Genomic DNA, 25,082 nt, shown 5'->3' on the forward strand with positions numbered 1-25,082 from the left:
GTGGTTTATAATCAGCAAAGGAAAGACCACATATTAACTCGGGATTTTAAGGCTGTCAAGGATAACAGTATGATTGCCAGTAAAACTTTCAAAGAATGATGATCCCCACAGACCTTAGAGTCTGCAATGATCTTTGAAAGCAAACACCAAGAGAGCACAAGTCATTCACCCATAACACTATATCCAAAGGCTTTCAATGGCATTAACCCAAATGTGCAAGTCACTGGTCTGGTCACTAAAAATGTTTACAAAAACATCAAAATAGAACACACACACACACACACACACGCACGCACGCACGCACGCACGCACGCACGCACACACACAGTGCATGGTCAGCCAAATAAACCTCAAGTATCAGAACTCATCATCTTGACTCAAGAAACAATTTTGTTGCACCAGTGCTTGGATACAACCCAGTTTTATTAAAAACAATCATGAGCTTTGTGAAATATAATAACCATAATTACAATGATACTGAGTGAAAAAAAAAAACATAATGAAATAAATGATTCTCATTGTAGACCCTTTTTGGCCTTCAGAAATCAGCCATGGGAATCAATCCAAAATCTGTGAACACTTATTGTAAATAATCTGATTTTAAAACATTAGTGTTAAAGTCCTCATAAAGTTTTCATTGGGATGACATAAACATTAATTATGACATAGAAAAAGTAGTAGATGGTAATCATAACACAAATATGAGTATATTAGTATAAAACTAGGATACAGAACCAACCAAAGAAACCTTTCCTTGCATTGTTTCCTGACAAAATGACACAGGCTGAACAGACTTAGAAATGCCAAGTGTAGCTAGAGAAAGAGAAAATCCTTAGAACAATTTGGCACATCCAGTTCACTTATAAACAAAACTTTCATTGTTTGTTGTTGTTGAGTTCTTCTGCAGATTAATGTAATCCAGTGTGCACATGTGAATGGGTGGGAGCAGGAGCCTGGGAGTGTGTGTGTGTGTGTGTGTGTGTGTGTGTGTGTGTGTGTGTGTGTGTATGTGTGTGTGTGTGTGTATCTGTGTTTGTGTGTATGTGTGTGTGTATTTCAAAATGTGGATGTAACAGAATGTTGTTTAGATCTGAAGGTTTGCTGCTTACACACCAGGTCGCAGCATCTGATTGACATAGGCCTGCCGCCTTATCGTCTCCTGATCCAGCTGCTCCTTCAGAGTCAGCACCTATGGAAGACAGAGAGACAAAAAGTTGGAGACCAAGCTGAAGAACAGAAACAGAGAGACAGTAAAAAAAAGTAGTAAAGAGCAGCATTCCTCCAAATATCTACCTGCTCCTCAAGGCATTTGACCCTCTGGCAATGGGCCTTTTCCCGGGTTTCCAGGGCCTGCTCTGCTTGGAACTGAGCACCCCTTAGACGATCCGTCTCCATATCCATCTCCTGGCGATATCGGGCTGTCACCTCCAGGAGGCGCTGTGCATGACTGTGCTCCAGTTGGAAGATTTGGGCCTTGATACAGTTCACATATTTTATTTGTTTAACTTAATTCAAAATAGAGTATCAGCTTTCAGTTAAACAGAAATCAGAGGATAACCCACAAGATGTTTTTAATGGGGCAAGTGTCCTTGTACTTGTTGTAATCCAGTGGCCTCTCACCTGCAGGGTCTGCACCTCAACCTGCTTTTCAGCCAGTTCCTTCTCCAGGGCGTGGACTGTTTCTCCCAACTGCTCCTTCGCTTGGGTTGCCAACACTGCCTCCTCCTCTTTCCTCAGCCTCTCCAGCTCTACCTGACAACAGCATAAGGGGGACATAATGTGAACGACTTTACCATGATTGTTCTGAACTCACGTGCCCTCCTGTAATGCATGAAGCAGAAGCCCTTGCACAGGGCCTCTCGATTCTCACAGTACACCTACATGTTTCCATCATTTAGGGTCATTTTATACACCATGTGACAGAAAAAGGGAGTTTGTGGAGTATGAGTATGTTAAACTAATGAAAAAACAGGGCACTAATATCCGGAAAAATTGACTGGGGACAAAGACAAATTTATTTTCCAAGATACTCTAATGTAATCAACAGCCAAGGCCACACATTTTATGTCTTCATCAGAGCTATCTGACTTCACCTGCTCACCTTCTCCAGTGTTTTTCTGAGTGAAGCCTTGTCTTTACCCAGACGTGTCAGCACCCTCTCCAGCTCAGTCCTCTCACTCTGCAGGCTTTGCAGAGAGCTCTGGAGACTGGTGACCTTATCTCGGAGGTCCTCCTTCTCCCTGTGTAGCTGCTGGGAGCTCCCCTGGGCTTGGAGCTCAGCCTCCTGCCTTTGTTTCAGGGTCTGGGGAACAGTCAACCAATCAAACAAATCACACTCAAAGGTGCTCGACTGTGGAGCATCTTTACTGAATAACATAATAAAACCTTAATTTATTTTTATTTTTTATTTTATTGTTATTGCCGGAAGGCAAGGCCTAAAGTCTGTTCATCCGTTGGTCTGTATGTCCACCCGTTAACCACATCACTCCAACGCAACATATCTCTTAATCCATGCAGAAGATTGCCATGAAATTTGTTGAACACATTTATGCTCCCCAGAGCATGAGCCCTGTCAATTTTGGTTGCCTCCTGACCCTGTCTTGTAGCACCAACATTACAAAAATTTTTTGGCCAATTCATGGACAATTTGTCAAAAACTATTGGGTGGATTACCATGAAAGTTGGTTCATGCTCCTCAGAGGATGAACCCTGTCAGTTTTGAAGACCTCATGGCCTTTATTCAAATGTCACCCTCAGACAAAGATGTCAGCTTTGCACAAAAGATATTATGCAATCTAATTTATTAATTGCCATGATATTTGGTGAACGCATTCATGCTCCCTAAAGAAAGATTCCTCTTGATTTTGATGGCCCTATGACCTTTTCTCCCACCCTGCCCTTGTGCAAAAATGTTGAATTTACATCTCAGAATATTTTGGCCAGATTGCCATGAAATTTAGAAAAACCCCTCATGTTACCCAGAGAATGAACTTTGGTGACCTCATGAACACTATTCCTCTAGCGCCACCCTGAGGCCAAAATGTACAAACCCATTTCTCCGACTACTTGTATTCCCTGGACATACACTGAGCCGGTGCTGAAAGGTCTGCACTAGTTTAATCACAGTGTCATCAGAATAACTCACCTCCTTTAGGGTCCTGTTATTTTTCTCCAGCTCAGAATTTCTCAGCTCTGAATCCTCTTGGGCCCTCTGAAGGTTCTGGGCCCGCTCTGTTAATGTGTGGTTCAGCCTTTTGCTCTCTGAAAGGGCATCTCGTGTTTTATCCAGATGTTCCTATGGGAGCACACAATTTAAGATATACTAAACACTGACTGATTCTGTTTCACCAAAACAGGACTTTGCACTTCAGATGACCCCATTCTAATTCTCACCTTCCTTCATATTCTGTCTCGGTCAGTTCCTGACACATAGTTCAAAGTTGCAGGACAGAGTTGGGATTTTTCATTTGCTTTTTATTGCAATGAACTGAGGTTTTGAGCAAAATAAAAGAGATTTATACCAAGCACGCCATGTTTTTGTTTGCACAGCATCTTTAAAGCACAGTCCTAAGCTAAGCCCAGAAAGCTCTCCTGAGAAGTTCTTGGAGAATTAATGAGCTTGCCTGAGCATTTTATTGCATAGTCTTTGAGGTCCTTCAGGAAAACCACGGCAGCAAAGGTAAATAAGAAAATCTGCAACTAAAAAGGTTACACAGCTGCACTGTAAATCAAAGTACAGTAATGGAAACTCAGCCATTCATCTCATTTTGAAGTTTCAATTAAACATCCTTAGTTGGACTGAGTAGAAAAACCATAAAAATACACAGTGCACACAATTTGTTTTATTTAACAGACCTGATCAAATATTATTCTTCAAATTAAATTCTGCCTGTAGAGAGTTTCTGTGCCCTCAATCAATTCATCTTTTTAACTCATCTTTTAATGGGTGTAATCAGGTGACAGACCGTACCTGCAGTAGCCTTCGGTCCTGTTTACTGACAGTCAGAGCCCTCTGGAGCTGTGCTATCTGCTCCTGCATGGAGCTCGTACTGGCCCTGCTGTCACTGAGAGAGGTTGACAGTTTGTTGAGCTGCTCTCTCAGCTGGCTTTCATGCTGCTCAGCTCGGGCTAGTGAGGCGGCCAGCCTTTCCTCACTGACCTTCAAGGCAGCATACTGGTCCTCTCTATCACCCAACTCCCTCCTCAGCTCCGTCAGCCTCTCCTGCAATGCTCCCGCCTCAGCATCCAATTCTGCTGCCCTGAGTCGGGCCCGCTGCAGCTCACCTTCGAGGGTGCGCTGGGTGAGCTCCAAATGGCTAACCCTGTTCTCCGCTGTCTCCAGGGACTCCTTCAACTTCCGCTGTTCTGCATCTGCACGAGATTCTAAGCCCTGCGAATGCTCCAGCTTCTCCTGTGGAGAAATTGGCATGGAACTTTAAAAAATGTCATTGAAGACGCTGTGTAGGATTTCTTATACTGTCTTTTTCTTGGTCTGTTAACACACTTGCAGTGCCCTGGATTCAGCCTCAGCAGCGTGCAGACTGGTCCTCAACTTGGCAACCTCCTCTGCAAGGCTTCTCTTGTCCTTGTCTCTGCGCCTTGCTACTTCCTCCTGCAGGGAGAGGGAGGTCTGTGCCCTTTGCAGTTGATCTTCCATCTCTCGTTTCCCTGGAAGGACATGTTAAGTAAATGTAACTGAGAACACAATTAATATCTAATATTCACATTTAGAGGAGACACTGGCTCCCTCACCCTGCTTTAATTCCTTCAAGGCCTTCTGTAGTTGCAGCAGCTGGATGGACGACTTGTCCTGGCTCCCTTGAAACTCTGTCACCTGACGACTTAGACTGGCTATCTGGGCCTTGGCTTCATCCTGCACAACAAAGTTTAAGTCTGTTGAGCATACAACATGAGTATAAAATGCTACTATTGATCATTTAATAACATTGATCATTTATTCCATTGATCATTGATCTAAGATAATTGCCCATGTTCCTATGGTCTGCTGAAAGGCAAGATTAATCCTAGATAAGAAGTCCCATTCAAAGGTGTATCCTTGGCAAACTGGGGTAAATTAGCAGATTGAGCATTGTCCTTCTGCCTTTGCATATATCATCTTCTGGGCAGCAACTGTTGACAGGTTGTTAAAATTTACCCTTTCCCTTTGGGTGTCCCTGAATTCCTGGTGGAATTCCCGGAGGGCTGTCTGCACTGTGTCCACATCCAGCTCTTCATCTTCACCATGAGGCAAAGCATGCAAAGGTCCATCTACCATATGATCCCCTGCTACACACAGAGACCACACTTACAATACATAGAAACTACTGATGGCATCATATCATGTACACAGTTTAAATGCATGTCTATACCCCTAACTTGCAGGTGATTTCTCCAGGGAGAGGGAGACCGTCTATGGGACCCAGGGGTGCGTGAGAGCCCTGTACGGCCAATGCCCAGCGTGCAGCGCAAAGTGGAATGCAACCCCACCAGCTTGAGCTCCAGGTCCTGACGTATGGCATCACCCAGGCCCAGCTGCTCCTCCAGGGCCTGTGTCTTGCCCTCTGCAAGGCTGGCCCGTAGGGTGAGTTCCCTGACCTGACACCTAGCATCCTCTAGTGCTCCCTCCAGCTGAACAGTGGCTTCTCTGAGCCTCTGGTCGCTCTGCTGCAGACAAGCCTCTCTTTCCTGCAGCAACTCTTTGTTCTGACATTCTGCCTCCTCAAGCTCCACAACACGACGCTGTAACCCCGCAGCCTGCACAAACAGACACAGCAGAGCAACAGCACAAAAACTATTGTCTCTATCCATAAGCCTTGCACTTATCAAATAGACTGTGGTCCACAATTTATCAACAATTCCGCACTGGGGCGTCTGCTGTAATTTTGTGATTCATGGATTCATACTTTTTCAGTTTGGAGACAAAATAAAGACATATTGCGGGAAACAAATGTGCAAGAAATTATCTATCAGTTGTAAACATTTAGAAGCAATTAAACACAAATAGATTTTATTTTTTTCAAATACTGTTCTCAAATGGTCTCGCTTACGTACGGCTGTTAGGATTTGTGCCTGTTTGTGAAATAGGGAGACACCTTGATATTGGGACATTACTTTATCTCTAACATATTGCATATCTATTATATTAGCCCATTTCATTTACTTTGGCCTCAGTATTTTCCTGTACATATGTATGTATAATTTATTTTCAGCTGAATTTCAAGTTTCATCTTTCATATCCCTCTTGTCTTTATTGATGCAGTTTACGTAAACTGGAAATGCTGCAGATGTCATAGTAATTTATTTCTTTTGAGTATTGTTTGCTCCGCATGGGATTCAGGCCTTGATATTACCAGACAAGGTTTATATGAGTAATGATCATGATGTAAAGCTGCTATGGAGGTGAAATAGCCACTCTCCACTTTAATTCCTTTGTGGTGTGTCCACTGTGTGTTCAGTAATTACATGGCAGAGTTGTTGATCCCTGTTTTCCATATACTTATGCCTGCTGATTGTTTTTCGGACACACCATCCTATTGACTCAGACTTATTGTAACGCAATGGCCACTGATCGAAAGTATGAAGGCCACCCAAGTCATGCAAACAAAAACCCAAGTCATGCACAACAAAATATAATATCGATAACGGGAATTTGATTTCTGTGTGGCATTACTTAGCTTTACAATGACAAGATTAGAATTAGTCACAGACTGGGTTTTGGAAATTATTTTCTAGACTGCAGTAAGCGGATAATCAGATGCAGGGATTATGGCTAGAACATAAGGGTAAACAACAATACATATTAGCCTTCTGTATGCTCAAGACTACAAAGTCTATTTTTTCAGATACTTTCATATAACATGTTTGGAAGTCTTTAATGTTCTAGCAAATTATGGAACAATTATGGAATTATGGAAGCAGAGTTTAGCTTAAATGAGAACAAAACAAATACATTATCCTACTGTGTAATTATATTCATGTATTGGACTGAAGATTCAAAAGTAAAACTAAACACTGCTAAATGCTGCTAAATGCTGCTCTACATACAGTACAATATACAGTACATTATGATTGATGTGCTCTCTCTCTGTCCATGAATATGGCAGGTATTTTTCAAGTATGTATGCATTGAGGGAATGTTTGCTCTAGCATGTTGCTAACAGACTATCCCCCAGGGGCTTTCTACCTCATTCAAGGCTGCTTCTCTGCCAGCCTCACACTCCAGCACTCTCTGCTTCAGAGTGAAAGTCTCATGACGTGCCTCCTCCTCCTTCTGCTCCTCTTGACACACCCGTGCCTGCAGCTCCCGCAGATCCTGACTCTGCTGCCTGTTCTCCCCTTCAAGAACTTTTACCTGTTCACATTAAGATACCACATTTTAATTGAATGTAATTCTTCAGTTAAAATAAATCAGATGGAAACGGATGACCTTAATAAGTCTTCACCTGTCTACGCAGCTCCTGCAGCTCTCTGCGTGCCTGCAGGCGACACTTCTCCAGTTCTCTCATATTGCTTCGCAGAGTAGCTGCCTCTTGGTGCACTGAGTTCCTACATTCCTCTAAGACTCCCATTTTCTTTTCCATCTCCTCCACAGTACGTCTCAAACTAGTCAAGACATTTTAAAGTTAACACAACAGCAAAGATGTGCTACACTATCACTATTATTGGATTTAAAGGTAAATCTGCAGTCTTGTGTAGAGTAGCTGCTGTACCTGTTGTTGTCACTTTCTGCTTTTTTGATGGCAGCCCTAAGCTCCTGGTTAGATGCCTGGATGGCCTCTTTATCTCTGGACTCGTCCCCCAACTGCCTTCTCAGGTCCAGGACCTCTTTGCGTTGTTTGTCCCTCTCCTGGGCACACTCCTGGAGCTCCCTGTGGGCCTCAATCAACTCCCTTCTCCCCACATCACGACCATCCTCTGCCTCCTGCAGCTGTCGACGCAAACCCTCCATCTGAAATTCAAAAGTGAGGAGACTTTACAAAAACGCAAAGACATGCAAAAAAAAAAACAAAACAAAACAAAAAACAAAAAAACAAAAAAACAAAAAACAAAAAACTACTTAACCACCTGCCAATCTAGAGTTGCCCATCATCTTTTAATGAAACTTACTCATATATATTTTACAGGTAACAAAGGGCAAGATAAGACAAATAAAATAAATGACTGCAACTTTGTCATGAAATGCCCAACAAAAGCAACTACACATTTTTTTTCTAAGTAAGTAAACTGCTTACTCAGTTGGTTAAGAGATTAATAAGTGGTTCCTAGCAAAGTTTCTTCTTTACGTTTCACCACTCTGACCAATCTCACCATCAACTCAGCCTCTCAGCGGATGTCAAAATCAGAGGTAAGTTACTCATAACAATACAAAAGTATAAGCTTCACTGCTCTGTAACAGCAAGTAAGCTATTGTCATTGCCAGGGTGAAGCACCTCTTCTTCCAGGGTCTGAGACATTCACGCCAATTTTTACACTCGAGCTATTTTTATGCTCTTATAATTGCTAAGCACTCTTTGAGGAGGTGAACATCCATTTAACAAGCTTGGCAAAATGTTCCCACTGCTGGTTGTATCATATACATTACATGCTAAAAACACCACCTAAAAACACCAATCCACATAGCAGTTAGTCAGATATGACTGACTATTAAAAAAGGGACGGGAGGGGAAATATTAAGCCATATGTCAGTTTTGAGACTGTTCTTTGAATATTTGAGTGATATGAAAGTTCAAACTCAACACCTTCTCCTTTAAGTGTCCTGCACACAAACTGAGACACTGAATAACCTATATTCTGTTTTATGGCAAAATGTTGTGTGTAGTGAGAAGAGAAGGGAGGACAGAGCTTATCTGGCCATGGATAACAGCCAGTTGGGCCTGTAGCCAGGTGCTGTCTCTCCCCATCTCCCTGCTGCAGTTTGTAGTGTGAAGAATCCTCAGAAGGCAACATGATAAACAGCAGCTCCAGGGGGTGAGGGAAGAGAGGAAGGGGGAGGATGAGGAGCAGGATGAGGAGGAGTATTATGTTCAGAGGCCACACAAGATGGTTCCTACACATAAATTCTAATGTGAGAAAAAACAATCCGTTGCTGATCTGGCCAATTATACTTTATTTTAACTGATGTTTTGCTGGAGAGCGGAGGAGGAGGGCAGAGTATGAGGGCAGCAGTGTTGTGCTGTGTGGATGAGCGAGGGGGACCCCGAGTCCCAGTGGAGCCAGCCTTTCGCTGCTGCAGGGGAGAAAATAAACACTCCCCCAGTGGCTTATTTACACAAGGGGTTAACTTAAACTTTGATTTTATATTATGGTACCAGGGGCGGTACCATACTCCCTTTGCTCTCCCCTCCCTCCTCCCTCTCTCGCTCTCTGTCACACATTCTCACTCCTGCTTTGTCACTGCCTGACATGAGAATCCCTGGGATGGGATTAGTGAAAATAATCAAACAAGGAAAGGAGCAGGGGTGACCGCCAAATATGACAGTGTCGCTGTAGTCTGACTTGATATACAGTAGGGAGGGCTGTCCAAACCCCAAAAACTCCTCTGTACTGACTCCACACAACCTCATTCAACATAGTTTGACAAGACTAAGGAGACAGAGTGAAGACAAGATGATCCTCGTTTTTGTTTTTTATTAAAACCAGAAAGTCCCACACAGATAAACAGCCCCTTTCTCTAGGAAGACCAAGCATTTAATTCAGAGGCACGGAGAGGCCATAGCACACTGGACTTACATCCAATGAGGTGACAGTGAGTTTATTATTTCTCTAAATGCCTAAGGACCCGGTGCCTGGAATGCTGAACACAAACAACCCCAACAGATGAAATGAGATTTAGTGTACTAAATCCATACACATTCTAGAATGGTGATAAATAATCCCACAGTGTCAACAAATATGTCACTGGGCCAAAGTTATAGTGTGTGACTGCCCTGTTTACATCAAGGTCAATACGACCACATTCTCCTGCAGCAAAACCAAGAGGCACAGACATAGAGTGCTGACCGGGTATCTTTGGAGTGGACCACATCCCTCTTTGTAGGATTTGGCTCTGCAGAGTGTGCACCTGGTGGCATCCTGGCGCTGGTAAAGCTCTGTGGCCATGGCCAATGTCAACACAGGCCTATGGTTAATGGCTCTCCCTCGCAGTGGAACTAATTGGTACAAACTCTCCCCACAAATAGCCTAGAAGCAGATCCCAGACCTCCCACACCATGCCAAGCCAAACAAGCTTTCTGCTCCCTATCTGTCTTTGTGCCCCTACAAAAACCTCTGTGCATCTATCTTGTGACATCCTCCATCTAGTTTCTGCCATTCCTGATAGTTTACCACCTAATTCCACATCTACACCAGTCTATAAAACATCAACTTTGGGCTGACGTTAGTCCTGTATGGGTCAACATTCCCATCAGTTCTGTACATTCGTGCCACTGAATATACAAACATTAGGTCATAAAGGAGGTGGGACAAAGACGATGGGAATTAAAGTTTTTAAAGGTCCTAACCTCCTGCCGTGCATGCTCTCTCTGTTGGTTTAGCTCGCTGACTTGCTCAGTGAGACTCTTCTTGGCACTCTCGTGGGAGCTCAAAGAGTCTTCGAAGTGAGAGTGCAGCTCCTGCAGCTCAGACTGCAGGGCAGCCATTGCATTCTGAAACACAAAAAGGAAAAATATGCTTTTTATGCCTAGCGCTCTTTCCTGCGCAAAATTCAAGATTCAGCGATCAAGACAGAAGATTCAAGGATTTATTATTGTATCAGTTAACGTTTATTTCAGTATTTCAAGACTTGACAAGAGTGATTTTTTAAAGATTAGCTTTTGGGAATGTTTGCCTCTATCAGACAGTTCAAGGAGATAGATAGACTCGAGAAGGAGAAAGGATGACATGAAACAGAGGTTCGAGGTCAGATCTGAAATCAGGATATTTTGGTTGCAAATACATAAATATACAAATCCATGACGAGAAGCATTTTAATAATCTTATATGCACAACAAAAAAGAAATCTGAAAAAAGAAAGGAAGCAATGTTACGTGGCCCTGATGTTTTTACCTTGTCCTGCTCCTGTCTCATAAGGGCTTCCCTCCGCAGGCGCTCCATCTCCATGCCTGCTGTGGCCAAGTCCTGCTGCAGAGCTGCCAGCCTCTCTGTTAAGGCAGCCTTCTCTGCTTCTTTCTGGGACAATGCCTGGGCACAGCCAACAACAAGGTCATGGACATAAATAGAATATATTTCATAAAGACTGTTTGACCGCAGGGACTCATTTGGCTATTAGTCATTTAGCAAACATGCCATCCAGAACAACTTACAATGATTAAGTGGGTAGGGGTTTAGTGTCTCGCATGAGGAAACTTTGACAGGACACATGGCTGCTGATGGACACACACCGGCAGTTACGATGACTGAATCTGGCTTTTATTGGAGACGGCTTTCTGATGCTACCCTGCCACACTTTTTGACACTCCATACTGTAAACCTCTTAAACATCAAAAACAATGACAAATCTCTGAAGACCATTACACACCTGCTGCTTCTCGCTCTCAGCCTGCAGGAGGCTTTGGTTACAGTCCTGCTGCAGCCGGGCCAGCTCCTCTTGCACCTGCTGCAGCTCCGTCTGGCTGTGCACACGCTGCTCCTCACACTGCCTCCGCAGCTGCTCCTCAGCCTGCTCCCGCTGAACCATCAGCTCTGCATACTGCTGCTCCTGTCAACCACCAAACACACACACACACACACACACACACACACACACACACATACACACACATTTCTGATCAGTTAAAAGGTAACTGTAGGTGTCACTTGATTTTATCTGAGGCATGCGAGTCATGTTGTACCTTATGTCTGTGCTCAGCTTCTAGCTGCTCTATGTGGATTTGCTCTCTGTTGTTCAGGGTCAGCAGGTTGTTCCTCTCCACTTGGGCCAGCTTCTCCTCCAAGTTACTCCGCTCTTGCGCTGCTTGTGCTGTCTGCCACTCAGCATCCACCCGCATCCGAGTAACATCACCTGGGCAGACACATGTACCCACATCCAAAAAAATCAAAAATCCCATTCCACAATTGAATGAAAATATACCGTACTCACAACACAATGGGGATGATTTATAATGACCAATATGCTACTGTATGGGGAATTTTTATGCACGCCAGACACTCATCCATATCTTAATGTGAAACATGCTAGCTTAACACGGCTTATCTTATTCATGTTTGGTTGGAGGTTGTGGTGGGACTGTGGTCAGCTGAGAAAGCAGCTCCAGCGATCCCACAGCCCAGCTGCTGCAGAGCTCACAGCTGAAATATGGATCTCTAGTGGGTTGTTGGAAAGGCCTCATGGCCAGGGGGCTTGGCATGGGAGTGCAGAGGGGTCTCTAAGGGAGGGAGCTACTCACGCGTCAAGGCCTCGTTAGCCAGAAGCATGCTGCGCCTCTCCCCCTCCAACTTGGTGCACTCTGCCTCCAGAGACAAGGCAAGCTCCTGGCTCTCAAACAGAGCCGTCTCCAGGGACTCCTTTTCCGTTCTGAAATACAGTGGTAAAGTGGTTGAGCTATGAAAAAAAGACCTTTGAAACCGTGGGTGCAGAAGGTCATAAAATCCAATGATCCATGGTTGGCATACTTTCCAAATAAAACTATATTACTTAAAGACTCTTGTTACATGTGATTCGCTATGCTTTAGCAAGAGAAATATGCTCAAAGGCTCAAAACCACCTTATGTACACATTACCAGTTGGTCCAGCAATTGCAAACACACACACACAGACCTTAGAGCAGCCAGCTCCTGCGTGAGTCCACAAGCTTTGCGTTCAACAGAGGTCAGCCGGACATCCAGAGCAGCCTTGTCCTTGGCCAGCTCCTCCCTGTCATGGGTAGCTCTCTTTAGGGCCGTGGCCTGCATGTCAAGCTCCTTCCTGTTCGCACACAGCTCCTCTGACACAGCCTGCATTTGCCTGATGACCTGGAAGCCAACACACATGATTTAAAAGTCATATCCAGCAACTGAATTATATCTTTTGTTGTATATAGACATAATAAAAACAATGTATGTATGTATATATTACCATAATATATTATAGTATACATTTCATTATTTTATCATATACCATCATCAAAAACAACAAAAAAATCACAATAATACTTTTCTTGGGTTTGTGTGGGACAGCTGTTAGGTGACTTACAAATTAGCCTTCAACCATGATTTTTCTTTAGAATTAAAAATGATTATCACTCAACATATTTGTTTTAGATTGCCACTTTTGGATGGGATAGGTCATGATATTGAACTCTACATACCGCTGAGTTTATTGTTATGATACAATGTGTCAAGATGTCAAACCACACTGCAAAGGAACTCATAACTATGTCAAATGCACTACTTGGGTTACAGGAAAAGGAAAAGAACGAAAAGGAAAAACAGCTTTGTGCCCATCAGCACTGAGATGAGGATTAGTGTCAGCGGGCAACCTCTGCTTCACTAAAATACAGCATTTATTTATAATGGAATTTGAGCCTAAATAAAAACATGGAAGATTTGCATAAGACAAAAATCACTGATGGCCAAAACAATTATTTAAAATCACTGAAGGTCACCAGCAGTGGTATAAAGTAACCTCGTAGAAATACTTTGTTACAGTACTTGAGTTTTTTTTTTAAGGAATTAATACTTTACTCATGAATTTATCTCTCATTTTTCTATTGCTTTTAATGTACTTTTTCCAACAACAACTGTAAAAAGTATGAACCCACAATCATCGGAAAGTAGCAGCTCATAATAATTAATGCTCCATGCTGGCGAAGAAACACTTTTTTTTATCTTAATTTTACCGGTGAGTGTCACCAAAAAGATTTGTATTGCTGCTTTTTTTCAGTAGCTGGCTTTCAACAAATATCTGATCAGAAAACACTTTTTTACGACAATATTTATAATAATAGTTTTCAAATGAGGTATCTTCACTTTTAATTAAGCATGAATAATGATTACTTTTTATACCACTGGTCCCCAGATAGTAGTATTTCTGTGTGAACTGGGTTAAAAATAACCGAATTCTTACGAGAAATGATAAGGCTCTATTCTGAAAATGAAAAGATATTTGTTCTATCCTGTCAACTCTTAGGATAGCTCAATATTTTTCTGAAATTCTGCACCTTTCCCTGCTGCTTTAAGGCCATTTCCTGATGTAGTATCACACATCCATTGAAAATTTGCTCTGACTCTATAATGAATCTATAATGCCCCCCTGCAACTTCTAATATTTCAGTGCAACAGCAATGTTTGAACAGTAATAATCATTGTAATTTGATTTCCACCCAAACTAAAATGAACTAAGACTAGCTAAACATTAGCACATTGTGTCTTTCAGCCTCTCCTTAGGTAAATATTAAAGAGGATGAATTACACCAATGTTATGGATGTGAATAGCTCCCAATAAGGGGATGAAACATGAGCATAGTGCAATGGAGGCCAATCCAGGGCTTGTTTTATACACGGCTGATTTATTTTTACAGATAAGTTATCTAAAAATGTTTGGCTGGAATTTGTCAAATTGTTTGGTTTTGTAAAATCCAGCAGATCAACATGGATATCCCATATTCACATTCACAACAGATAATAAAGCAGGACAGGATTCCTTCCATTTTTTGGAAGACGAAACATGGAGATTTGAATCTGGCTCAGCAGGAAAGGGAATACTGTTAGTGTTAATTTATTAGGTCTTTCACTCGTCCTATTCTGCTTGGATATTATATGTCTGTTATATCTATTTATCATTTCCAGCTCACATTTGTACATGAGGGATCCCTTGCTTCTCATGTCCCCAGTTACTCATAAAACACAGAATGGGGCCCAAACACCCCTCCACAACCCATTTGAGGAAACAGACCACAAATACCATGGCAGATGTGTCCAGTATCTCCAATTAGTTTTAATGTGACAACGAGGCCCATAAACCTGCTGAAAGCTGTTAATAACACGAAGCATGATTCTCCCAGGTGGATGGAGCTGGGAGGAGGAGGCATGAAGCCGCTGAACGGCCTGCAATCCCTGACCTGGGAGTGCTGCTCCAGTGCCTGAGAATTCTCCTTCTGCAGGAGGCTGAGTTCTGCCTCCAGCCTCTGGCGGACCTCCTGGAGATGGCTATGAGAGCTCTCCAGGGCTTGTTTGTCAGCAATCAGATCCATCATCTCCTGCTGCACCCGTGCTGTCTCCTCCCGGGCTGCTGCCCGCTCAGCCTCAGCCTCCCGTCTACGTTCACCAAGCTCTGCCTTTTCACCCTCTGTCTGGAAGCAAAACACCAATCATAAAATGTTTCACTCACACCGCAAAAAATCTTTATCTCAACAAGTCATTTAGTCTCATATTCACTCTTAAAAATCTTTTTTTCTTTGAAAAAGAAAAAAAAAAACTTCCAGTAGGATGAGATAGTCCCACTTGTTTCCAATACAGTTATCACTTATCCTTCATTTCATCCTAGGCATATTAAGGGGGTGAAATAATGGATCCTACATAGATCTGAGTGTGCAAAAGACTTTTGTTCATAGTTGCATTCTTCGTTGCTTCATGCACTTCAGCAAAGTTTGTGGTCATGTGTGGTGAACTCCTTTTTGAAAGAAAAACACACTTGATTTTAAGACTCAATATGGAACAAAATGACTTGGAAAGGTTGGCTTTTACAATGAATTCAGTTTTGCTTTCCATCAGTATTAGAGGAAAAACTCAAGTCAACTGACCTGCAGCAGAATACGATTGAGTTCCACTTTGTCATTGGCTAAGCCTTCGCTCAGCGCAGCCATTTTGGCTAGAGAGTCCTTTAAGGCAGCCTCCTGATTTTGCAATTTGGTGAGGGATAACTCCTGCTGAGCACTTTGGGACTCCATCTGTGAATGGTATTGTAAATATTGTAGGGATTACATCTATCAGGATGCTCAATAAGAATTTAGTAATACAAATCAGACCACCTGGGGCAATACACAACAGTTTACCTTGTTAAGAGCCAGAGCAAGGCTGGCCTTTTCATCCTGCAACACCTCCTTCTGCAGGGTGATTTGACTTAGAGCCTCCTTCATTGTCACAAGTTCCCTGCGCAGGTCAGAGTGTTTCCTTTCAAGTTGTTCCAGACTTCTTTCACTAAAACACACATAACATGGATCACACATGTCTTTCTCTCACTCTCTCTCTCACACAAACACGCACGCAGATTATTTATATAAACACAATCCTTTAACCGTAATCCATCTCCACTTTGAAAGATGGAGAAATGTTGGCGCCAAAGGCCAGAACTCTAAGGGAGATACTTTTTTGAAGGATCGCATGTCCTGCTCTCGTTCTCAGCTAATCAAATTTTTGAAGCAAAAGGAAAACCTCACATGGAGAAAAAAAGTTGCCCTCTTGCATGAGTGTAGTAATGCAATGTAAATCATTTACATTTTCATCCAAATGGCATTTGGGTGCCTTGCTGGCCGGAAAATGACATGTGTTACTGATCTGAACTCTAAACAAACGGAGCTAGAAAACAAGCGCGGGTGACGGGATGTGCATTGTGTAACGGTCATTCTCTCTATTCATACTGTACCCTCTTTGGGCCTCTGTGCGCTGGCGTGCCAGCTGCCTCTCCAGATCCTCCCTCTGCTGCCTCAGGAGGTCCCGCTGTCTCTGGAGTTCCAGTGACGAGCTCCTTAGTACCTCCAGCTCCGCACGCTGGGAGTCGACCTCCTGCTGCAGTCCCGACAGCAGCTTCTCCAGGCTGCCCTTCTCACTGTGAGAAAGAAAGAAAGAAAGAAAAGAAAGAAAGAAAGAAAGAAAGAAAGAAAGAAAGAAAAAGAAACAGGAGGACAGAGAGAGATGGAGAGTGAGAGAGAGAGCAAAGGTCCATTATTGTACGGTAATAATATTTGTAATTATAGTAATTATCATCATTGTCATTATTAACATGATCATAACACTTGATTTGTATATCACTTGTCCAAAAACAACATGAGCTACTTTATTTAAAAATATACTTTTATTACTGCGACTTTATTCATTTGAAAAGGGCCTTGTAATTTGGTTTTTGGAAAAAATGCTCTTGTGACGACAATGATAATGATCATTATTCGGTTTATTAAAAACAAAATCAAACACTAGTGTTCACTATCATAATCAGCATTATTATCATCATCTTCATCACAAAATAACATTTCACTGTTCAGTAGCATTTAGGAAGATAAATACATCAAAAAAGGTGTAAAAGACTAGGCAATGTAAGCTGCCATCAAAGTTTCAAAGCCCTGGTGGCAAAGTTACAATTCTACAAATTTTTTTCTTTCAATTTTTTTTCTATCTCTATGACATCAGGAGAATCACCATGTGTCGGCTTGATACCTGGAGATGAGCTCCAGTGAGGAGCGATATCTGTTGCTGTCTCTGTGGCTCTCCTCTAAGGCTTTTTTAGCCTCCTGTCCTTCCCTCCTCACTTCTTGGATCTTCTGCTCCAGCTCCCTCCTCTCAGTATCCCTCTCCTGCAGGTGATTACGCAGTGTGTCCACTTGCTCCAGGGCCGCGTCCAGACGACCACGCAGGTCCTGTGGTTGGTACAAGTGTTTGTGTATGGGATAAGACACGAATAGTTGTTTATGTACACTATAACAAATTTTCCCTTGATCTCCGCTGACAAACACGTACAAAACAAATCTAAGAAACAAGCTGCAGCCACTTCTGTAGGACCTGTGAGTGAATGAATGAATGAATAAATTAACAAATGAATGAATGAATGCTTTTTATTTTCATGTTCTGTCTTACAAGCCATCCCATACAAAACTACAAGACACCAAAAACAGTAATCTACAACACCATCACTTTCAATTACTGAATGCCGTAATGGCATTCAGCAATTGAAAAAAAAAAAAATTCAAGTGGACCTGACTAACAATGCTGTTACATGATCTAAATCAAAGAAAAAAAATCAGATGAATAATCTGCTCACATGCTTATTCCATGCTTTCTATACACAGTATGCTAGGGAAAATAATTTATTATCAAATAAGCTTTTAATTTATCTGCATCCCTTAGCTAAATCAGATTTTGTTTCAATTTTTTTTTTTTAAATATAAATAGTGGTAAATTGGATCATAAAACATGAAATGACACTCATTTTCCCAACTGATTCTGTATTTTGGGGCCGATGCCAATATCAGAAAGTAAAAAATTTCAATCAATATATCAGTCAACATATACAAAAACACATTTTTGCAACGATAATACTGAGTGACCAACATATCGGTTGGGTGCTAGTTTCATGTAGATGATGGTATTCACAGCCATTATTCCTCTACTAAGCCATGGTATAGGTCAGTCTTAAGGTCCAGGGGCAAAAACCGGGCCTGAAGCTGGGTGCACAGCAGCCTTGGTCTTTTAGATAATGGGTGCTCCAACATACCTGTGCTTGTTTCTGGTGCTTGGAGAGAGCACTCTCTACAGCCATCAGGGTAGAGTTCCTCAGGGGAGACCGGCCATGGCATGGTGAGGTGGAGGGAACACTTTCAGAGCCACTGCTATCACACTCACCACCAACCAACTGGGCAGGTCAGATGGAAATACATGGATTTTCTTATACTGTATACTAACAAAGGGCAAGTTACAAGGTAGCTTTGCTCTGTGCTGACCTGGTGAACATGGCATAGCACTTGTTGGAGAGCTTGGATCTCTGTGTTGAGGGCATCCATCTCTGCTTTATCCTCTGTTCTCCTCGTCTCCTGCACAGGAAACCATTAAGGTCAGATAAGCACACATAGGGCACCCCTGACATTCACCAGACTGCAGCCCCTAGACAAGGAAGTCGTGGAATTTATCAAGACCAGGGTCCAGACTACAGCCGGTTTAAGCCCCTTAACCAAATATCTATCTGCCCCCTCCCACCACTCGTTCCCAAGGTCCCACCATCCTGTCCAGACTGATCTGCATGATGTTGAGGCTTGCATCCTTCTCACTGCTCTGGCTCCGGAGGTGCTTCACCATGTCTGTCAGCTCCAGGATCCTGGACACATAACCATGCATTAAATGGACTGAAAGGTACTAATTCTCAACAGATTATGAACTCTACCATATTGTACAGGAAGGAGCCAGAATCCCTGGGATTTGAATGACTTTTGATGAGTCAATGAAGATTTGTCTTCATCAGGGTCATGGTATATCTAATGGTAGTAAGTCAAGGGCCACTGAACGCTGTTGAAGATATTTCACTATTTATCTGAGAAGCATCCATGAGCAATGACACATGTTCAAGATTAAGAAGAAAGTCAAGTTGCCTTTGACTTACTACTACTAGACAGACTTCTTATAACATCAAAAGCCAACTGAGATCCAGAATAATAAATTCTTCCTGCCAGTTGCATTGATATTCTTAAGGTCTTCTGCCTAAAGTAAACAGGACAAATCACAATAGGCTTCTTTTTTTTCCTTCTGTACCACTACCACAGTAGTAGTTTACTGAAAATATCTGGGTGTACAGTAGTCTTGAAAAAAGTTTCTTCAGGGAACCCATTTAGTGATCAAATTTTGTTCTCCTATTAATCATAGAAGGAATCTCAACCCTGCAAGTGATCAAAGAATTGCACTCTACACAAACTCATGTCCAACATTTCTAGTTAAGTTCATAATGATTTTTCTTTATACAGTACAAATCAGCTTATGGTATAAAGTCTGGTTTATGAGATTTCACACATATTTGAAAAACAAGATACACAACACGTGACGTGAGCTTCTTGTGAACACTTTGACCGGCAGATGACTATACCTGGAGTTGAGCTCAACTTTCTCTGCATCCCAGCGACCCTGGAGCTGCATGGCCTCCCTAAGCTTGTCCTTTAGCTGCCTCTCCAGTGCTGACATCTCCACACCACTAGAGCTGCTCTCCTGTGTTACCCTGGCCTCTAGGTTCATACAGGCAACATGCATCTGGTGGCTGGCAGCAACACATTCCCCACGCATATCAGAGAGAGTCCTGTAGGAACAAGAAATGTGCACCAAGGTTTGCACAATACGACAGAACTTATAAATGATACGAAAGGGTAGAGAAACTGGAAATGCTGTTTTCACTTTTACAGTTGTGAGCCATCAGTCTAATTAAAAAACAGTCTGTTTGTATTCAAGCAGGATGGATGCCTACAGTGATTAAGCTCCAGGATTGTGGCTCACTTTGAAGTACCTCCTGTTTAAGTTAGAGCCTCTGACTTGAGCACAGCTGTCTATGAGCTGAGTGATTACTATTACTGCAAATTGCTCCTCAATACTGCTCACAGAGGTTCAACATGACATAAGCCAAGTCTTATAGGGTTCAAACTTTGTCCTGATGGATGATTCCAACAGTGAGCCGAGGCACCTTAAGCCATCAGACCCTGGAAACAATGAGCAGGGGAGCAGGCGACCCTGTTGACCTGCTCCACTTTGATGCTTGGCTGGGAAAGATGGCTGTGGTTGAGTGTCAGGACTGAGACCAAAAAAGGAGGGGGTGCTTGTGGAATCCTGGGTTGCTGCAGGGGTTCTGGCAGTGCGCCATGCTCACCTGTCAGTAAAAGTCCTTAGCTGGGTGAAGGTGCTCCGCAGGGAGGCGGCCTGGCGCCACAGTGCTCTGACACGGGCCTGTTCGCGACCCAGCCGGGAGGCACATGTCTGGAGAGAGAAACAAGAGAGAGGGGGGTGGAGACTGGAGGGTGGGTGGTAAGGATGGCTTTTCAGCACACTATGGCACCTCTCATTTTACTGTGATCTCAAACAGATACAATACTGACACTCTTGGACGCACACTGGCACACATACAAACAACTGGATTTCCCTGTAACAACAGATGTAGCCCATTTACAGCATGAATGCCAGATTGTTTGCACAAGATTTTCCTTCCTCTCAGCAGTTGGAATGTTTTCACAGGAAACAACAGCTCAAAAATCATAGCAATGAAATGAACAAAGAATGAGATGAATTGACAAAACTGGCTATGAATGGAATTCCAACCCCATGTGAACTCAACAAGGGTTTAATTGCACAATCGCTGCACAGAGAGCGATTAAAAGGAGCTTTATGTATTATTTTTCTGAATCAGTCTCCTCATTTTTGTGGTTTCTTTTCACCTCTTGCTCTCTACGTAGACGGGTGTCAGTCAACTCTACGTCTTCGCGGGCCTTCCACAAGCTCTCTGTCAGCCCCTGGTTGACAGTGCCAGCCTGTTCCAGTTGCTCCCGGAGCATAGAGTTGACTTGGCTGAGGCAGGCACACCTGGGGAAAACAAACCTCAGTATACTGAGAGGCTCCTTGGGATCTCTCACATGACAACTACTGTTGTGACACCCTCCTATAACCCTTACCAAGCATCCAAACTCCATCATTCCTGCAGCCGCTATATCACTCCTACATTTATAGTCTCATAATCCTAGCTTTAGATCCACCCTTGCCAGCCACGCTTACAGGGTGAACATGTGTGACAGTTTTATAAAGTCTGTGTCAACTCAGCCTTAATTTCAACCAGATTTGCTTGTAGAGTCATTTACAAAAATGTTTACATCATTCTCACACTCCACACACACCCTGTTACAGTAAAGCTTGCCAGATTTCCATGTTCAGCTATCTGTTTGAGAGGGAGCCAAACCAATCTTTGCATGTACAGCATGAAATCGTGCTTAAAAGAAATTTAGGACAGGGGGAAGAGAGGTTCAATAATCCCAATAATACACAAAAACAGGCAATTAATTGCTGTAGTCCTCGTCTCAGCATGACAGCTGAATAAAGCACTTAAGCAAGTAGTGCTTGGTAACTGCAGTAACTGGTGCTCCTAGGCAGTAAAAATGATCAGGCCCTGGCAAAGGAGATGGTTTCTGCCATGGCCATTTCAATTAGTGTTCCATACCTCCATAAATCACAGGACTTTAAAATCTGGCATCAGTTGCGGAGGTCAGCCCCCACTTAGTGCAAGGCATCGTTAAAATGCTTTGGAGAAAAGAACCAACATGGTCTCACTAATTTACTCTGACAAATTGGATGCTGAGATTATCTACCAAGGCCAGGCTCTGCCTTCCCCTAAACCCCTCCTTGTAGCTTGGGCAGGGAAAAACAGCAGGAAAGCCCAGAGAGCTGCTGAGAATGTTTTTGCTCCACACATTTCTCAGAAATATTTGCTTGCTTTCTGCTTCTCAACAAGAGACAGAAAACGGGAGCAAAGTTCTAACAGGCTTATCCATGAATTTATTGCTCTGTGTCTGCATCCAAATAGCGACTCCCTGCTGGTGTGGGCTTTCTGATTTCTGGATTCCAAAGTTTGTGCATTTTTCCCCTAAAACACGCTACTATGTATCACTTGGCACAACAGTCTGTAAGTTACCCAGGTGACCTGCACTGCATGGTACCCAGTGCTCACCTCTTCTGCTCCTCCTCCAGCTGTGCAGCCTTGTTCTGGATAGTCATGTTGAGGTCCTGTTCTACCCGTTGATGATGTTGGGCTGAGTCCACATGGGCCTGCAGCTGAACACAACACCACTAACATGCATACTGATAACTGGCATACCAATAACCCCTTATCAGTACAGTAGGGCAGAGTGCTTACCTACTATTTTTAGAACAACACAATCTCAGTGGAATCCTGCTAATCCAAATGCTGTGTGGATGCCATTCAAGCCAAATGAAATACTGGATGATTAAACATTTAATAATTGCGTTATTTCTATGCAAATGCCCACTGTGCCTGCTGGTGGCGCAAAAGGAAATGTTATGGAGTCACCAAAGCTGACAAGTATCATTATCTACCTAGAATAACCACATTTCATGACAATGCTACAGTAGTTTTTGAGACATTAGCATGCAAAATTAAAATTTGGGTTGCTGGTGGTGCTTGAAGGAAAATCATGAGTTTCCAAAATTACCAGGTTTCATCCAAATGTTGTCACCAAATTTCAAGGCAATGCAAAAACCTTCTGAGATATTAGTGTGTAATATTAACAATTTGACCTATTAGTGACAGTAAAGGAAAGGTCACAAGGTCTCCAAAATGGGCAGATTTCATCCTCTTGGTGACATGAATGTTGTCACCAAATTTTAGGACGGTCTACCAAATAGATGTGGAGATATGACCCTCTGGACGAGGCTGCTGACTGAGCAACTGACCAACCTGGCAGGCACAGTGATGTGTAGGCAAGATTTATTTAATACATACAAAGTACATGTTTTACCTTTCACTGATGTCACTTTCAGCAATTTACAGGTTGTTGGAAAGCAGTTTACTGCATGCATAAAAACTGGAATTTACACAACTGAGCATAAAGAACGTGATTCAGATCATCAGCTACACTCTAGATTAAGAATCATTTATGCACAAAAATGATGGAGTGCACACTGTAAATATGGCTGGAAGGAGCCAAAGTTACTGATGTGTGATTATGGACTATGTACTAAAACTACCATCTTTGTCAGGAAATAAACATGATAAGAAAATTTACTTATATTAGCATAACTGAATCCAGTCAAGAGTAAGGAATTTTTCACAAGGAATTCTGTATTGTTTTTTTTTTTTTTTGAGGTGATATGCAAGTCTCCTGTGACTTACCGTTAATCTTAGCTTCTCAGACTCTGAGGTCTTCTCCAGCACCTGTTCTTCTAGTTCACCGCACCTCTTCTTGTACTGAAGAACCTGTCATAAACAAACATCAGGTACATATTAGTACACTGTTTAAAACCAGATGAATGTCAGTTCTGTAGAACAATGTCTCAGTTCTGAACTCCACTTCCAGGTACCTTGGTCTGCAGCTTCTGAACGAGCTGGGCTTGGCGCTGCTGGCCCTCCTGATAGGCCTGCAGTTTCCGTCTGTAGGCTCGCTCCACGCTCTGCAGTTGCAGGTGGCCTCCCGATGCACTGTCCTGGTCTGAGTCCCCTGCTGACTGCAACATTAGCATCTGGTCCAGCTGGAGGGAGTATTAACAACTGACTTTAGCAAGTTTGACAACATGACTGGATATGGCCAGTCATATTATTACACATTACAATATACGTGATACGTGTACTGTATAATCTGCAATATAGTTGTAATTGTAATTAATGGTTGGGTAAGACGACCAGTTTTGCACTCAGACAGGTCATTTATCATGGGAAAGTATATCTGTGGAAGGTCTCAGCCACCCAGGTCATGGTTATCCGTGGTTAACTCAATTCAACTCTATGTGGATGGGAAAGTGTAATACTGATTTTTTATAATTGGAATTCATGGCTTATATTTCAGAATGATAGTATTCAGTGCATGGGAACATTTTTATTCAATGCATTTTGTGGGGACTCATGAATGCGTGTTTAAGACATGATGTATGACTGTAATAAGCAACATCTTAAAGTCGAGCACTCATTATTTCTCACTACATCATATAATTTAATGATATTGATACTGATGTGATTAAATATGAAGAACAACTCTACTGTAAATGCTAAACATTGGAGGCCAAAGCTCTAGCCAAATCCATTTTCAGGAGCAATGAGCCACAGTCACTGTGTTTTAGTGTTTTATCATTATTATTATTATTTTGTTCAAATAACTCCTACATTGACACAAACTGTAAGGGCTCGAAATTGTGCACTGTTTAAATAAATCTATCTATCTATCCATTTTCTACACCCACTGAATGAAACCAGCATACATAGGGTGGAAGGCAGAGAAATAACCTGGACAGTGGTATATATAATTATATATAATTAAAGGATATGGTGATATGTCTCAGTGGCAAATGATCCCAAAATTCTTTCAACAATCTGTCTTGATCATGATTTAGTTGCTGATTAGGGACTGCTACCCAACATTCACAGTTATTATCACATATTTTCAAAGGATCAAATGAATTAAGTCAAATCTATAACGTACCCTATGAAAATCTAATGAAATTGCTTTGTCAATTACAGAGTTAAAACTCACCAACCCCGTCCACATTTTGTCATACTGACCTTTTAAATCTTGGCTTAACTTGAAAATATCCTGGGATTTGTTGAGCTGTAATGCCACTGCTGCTGATTTCATTAATCACATTACTGAATGGCCAACTTTTCCAATTGGACTGATATTATTTCTAGATTTTTTGTATTTTTCCCCATCATGCAC

General features: G+C 42.4%; 1 protein-coding gene across 1 annotated transcript in view; it reads right to left on the reverse strand.

Annotated features, from left to right (window-relative positions):
• Positions 1-1,082: 1,082 nt before the first annotated feature.
• crocc2 (ciliary rootlet coiled-coil, rootletin family member 2) overlaps positions 1,083-25,082 on the reverse strand; it is a 34,352-nt gene continuing 10,352 nt past the window's right edge. Inside the window, exons 4-36 of the mRNA XM_030050014.1 lie at positions 23,737-23,904; positions 23,549-23,632; positions 22,367-22,470; positions 21,087-21,231; positions 20,525-20,631; positions 19,757-19,963; positions 18,901-18,997; positions 18,627-18,716; positions 18,401-18,538; positions 17,347-17,546; positions 16,559-16,741; positions 15,969-16,113; positions 15,717-15,863; positions 15,036-15,266; positions 12,755-12,948; positions 12,384-12,511; positions 11,829-11,998; positions 11,516-11,695; positions 11,044-11,178; positions 10,500-10,643; positions 7,710-7,948; positions 7,443-7,602; positions 7,184-7,351; positions 5,370-5,754; positions 5,156-5,235; positions 4,753-4,873; positions 4,505-4,668; positions 3,971-4,411; positions 3,146-3,295; positions 2,102-2,302; positions 1,621-1,752; positions 1,294-1,473; positions 1,083-1,189 (exon numbers count right to left, since the gene is read on the reverse strand). Of these exons, the coding sequence (XP_029905874.1) occupies positions 1,106-1,189; positions 1,294-1,473; positions 1,621-1,752; positions 2,102-2,302; positions 3,146-3,295; positions 3,971-4,411; positions 4,505-4,668; positions 4,753-4,873; positions 5,156-5,235; positions 5,370-5,754; positions 7,184-7,351; positions 7,443-7,602; positions 7,710-7,948; positions 10,500-10,643; positions 11,044-11,178; positions 11,516-11,695; positions 11,829-11,998; positions 12,384-12,511; positions 12,755-12,948; positions 15,036-15,266; positions 15,717-15,863; positions 15,969-16,113; positions 16,559-16,741; positions 17,347-17,546; positions 18,401-18,538; positions 18,627-18,716; positions 18,901-18,997; positions 19,757-19,963; positions 20,525-20,631; positions 21,087-21,231; positions 22,367-22,470; positions 23,549-23,632; positions 23,737-23,904 (5,502 nt within the window). The 3' untranslated portion in view covers positions 1,083-1,105. The remainder of the gene's footprint in view (positions 1,190-1,293; positions 1,474-1,620; positions 1,753-2,101; positions 2,303-3,145; positions 3,296-3,970; positions 4,412-4,504; positions 4,669-4,752; positions 4,874-5,155; positions 5,236-5,369; positions 5,755-7,183; positions 7,352-7,442; positions 7,603-7,709; positions 7,949-10,499; positions 10,644-11,043; positions 11,179-11,515; positions 11,696-11,828; positions 11,999-12,383; positions 12,512-12,754; positions 12,949-15,035; positions 15,267-15,716; positions 15,864-15,968; positions 16,114-16,558; positions 16,742-17,346; positions 17,547-18,400; positions 18,539-18,626; positions 18,717-18,900; positions 18,998-19,756; positions 19,964-20,524; positions 20,632-21,086; positions 21,232-22,366; positions 22,471-23,548; positions 23,633-23,736; positions 23,905-25,082) is intronic.

This window comes from Myripristis murdjan, chromosome 4 (assembly GCF_902150065.1).
Source record: "Myripristis murdjan chromosome 4, fMyrMur1.1, whole genome shotgun sequence".
NCBI classification, from domain to species: Eukaryota; Metazoa; Chordata; class Actinopteri; order Holocentriformes; family Holocentridae; genus Myripristis; species Myripristis murdjan.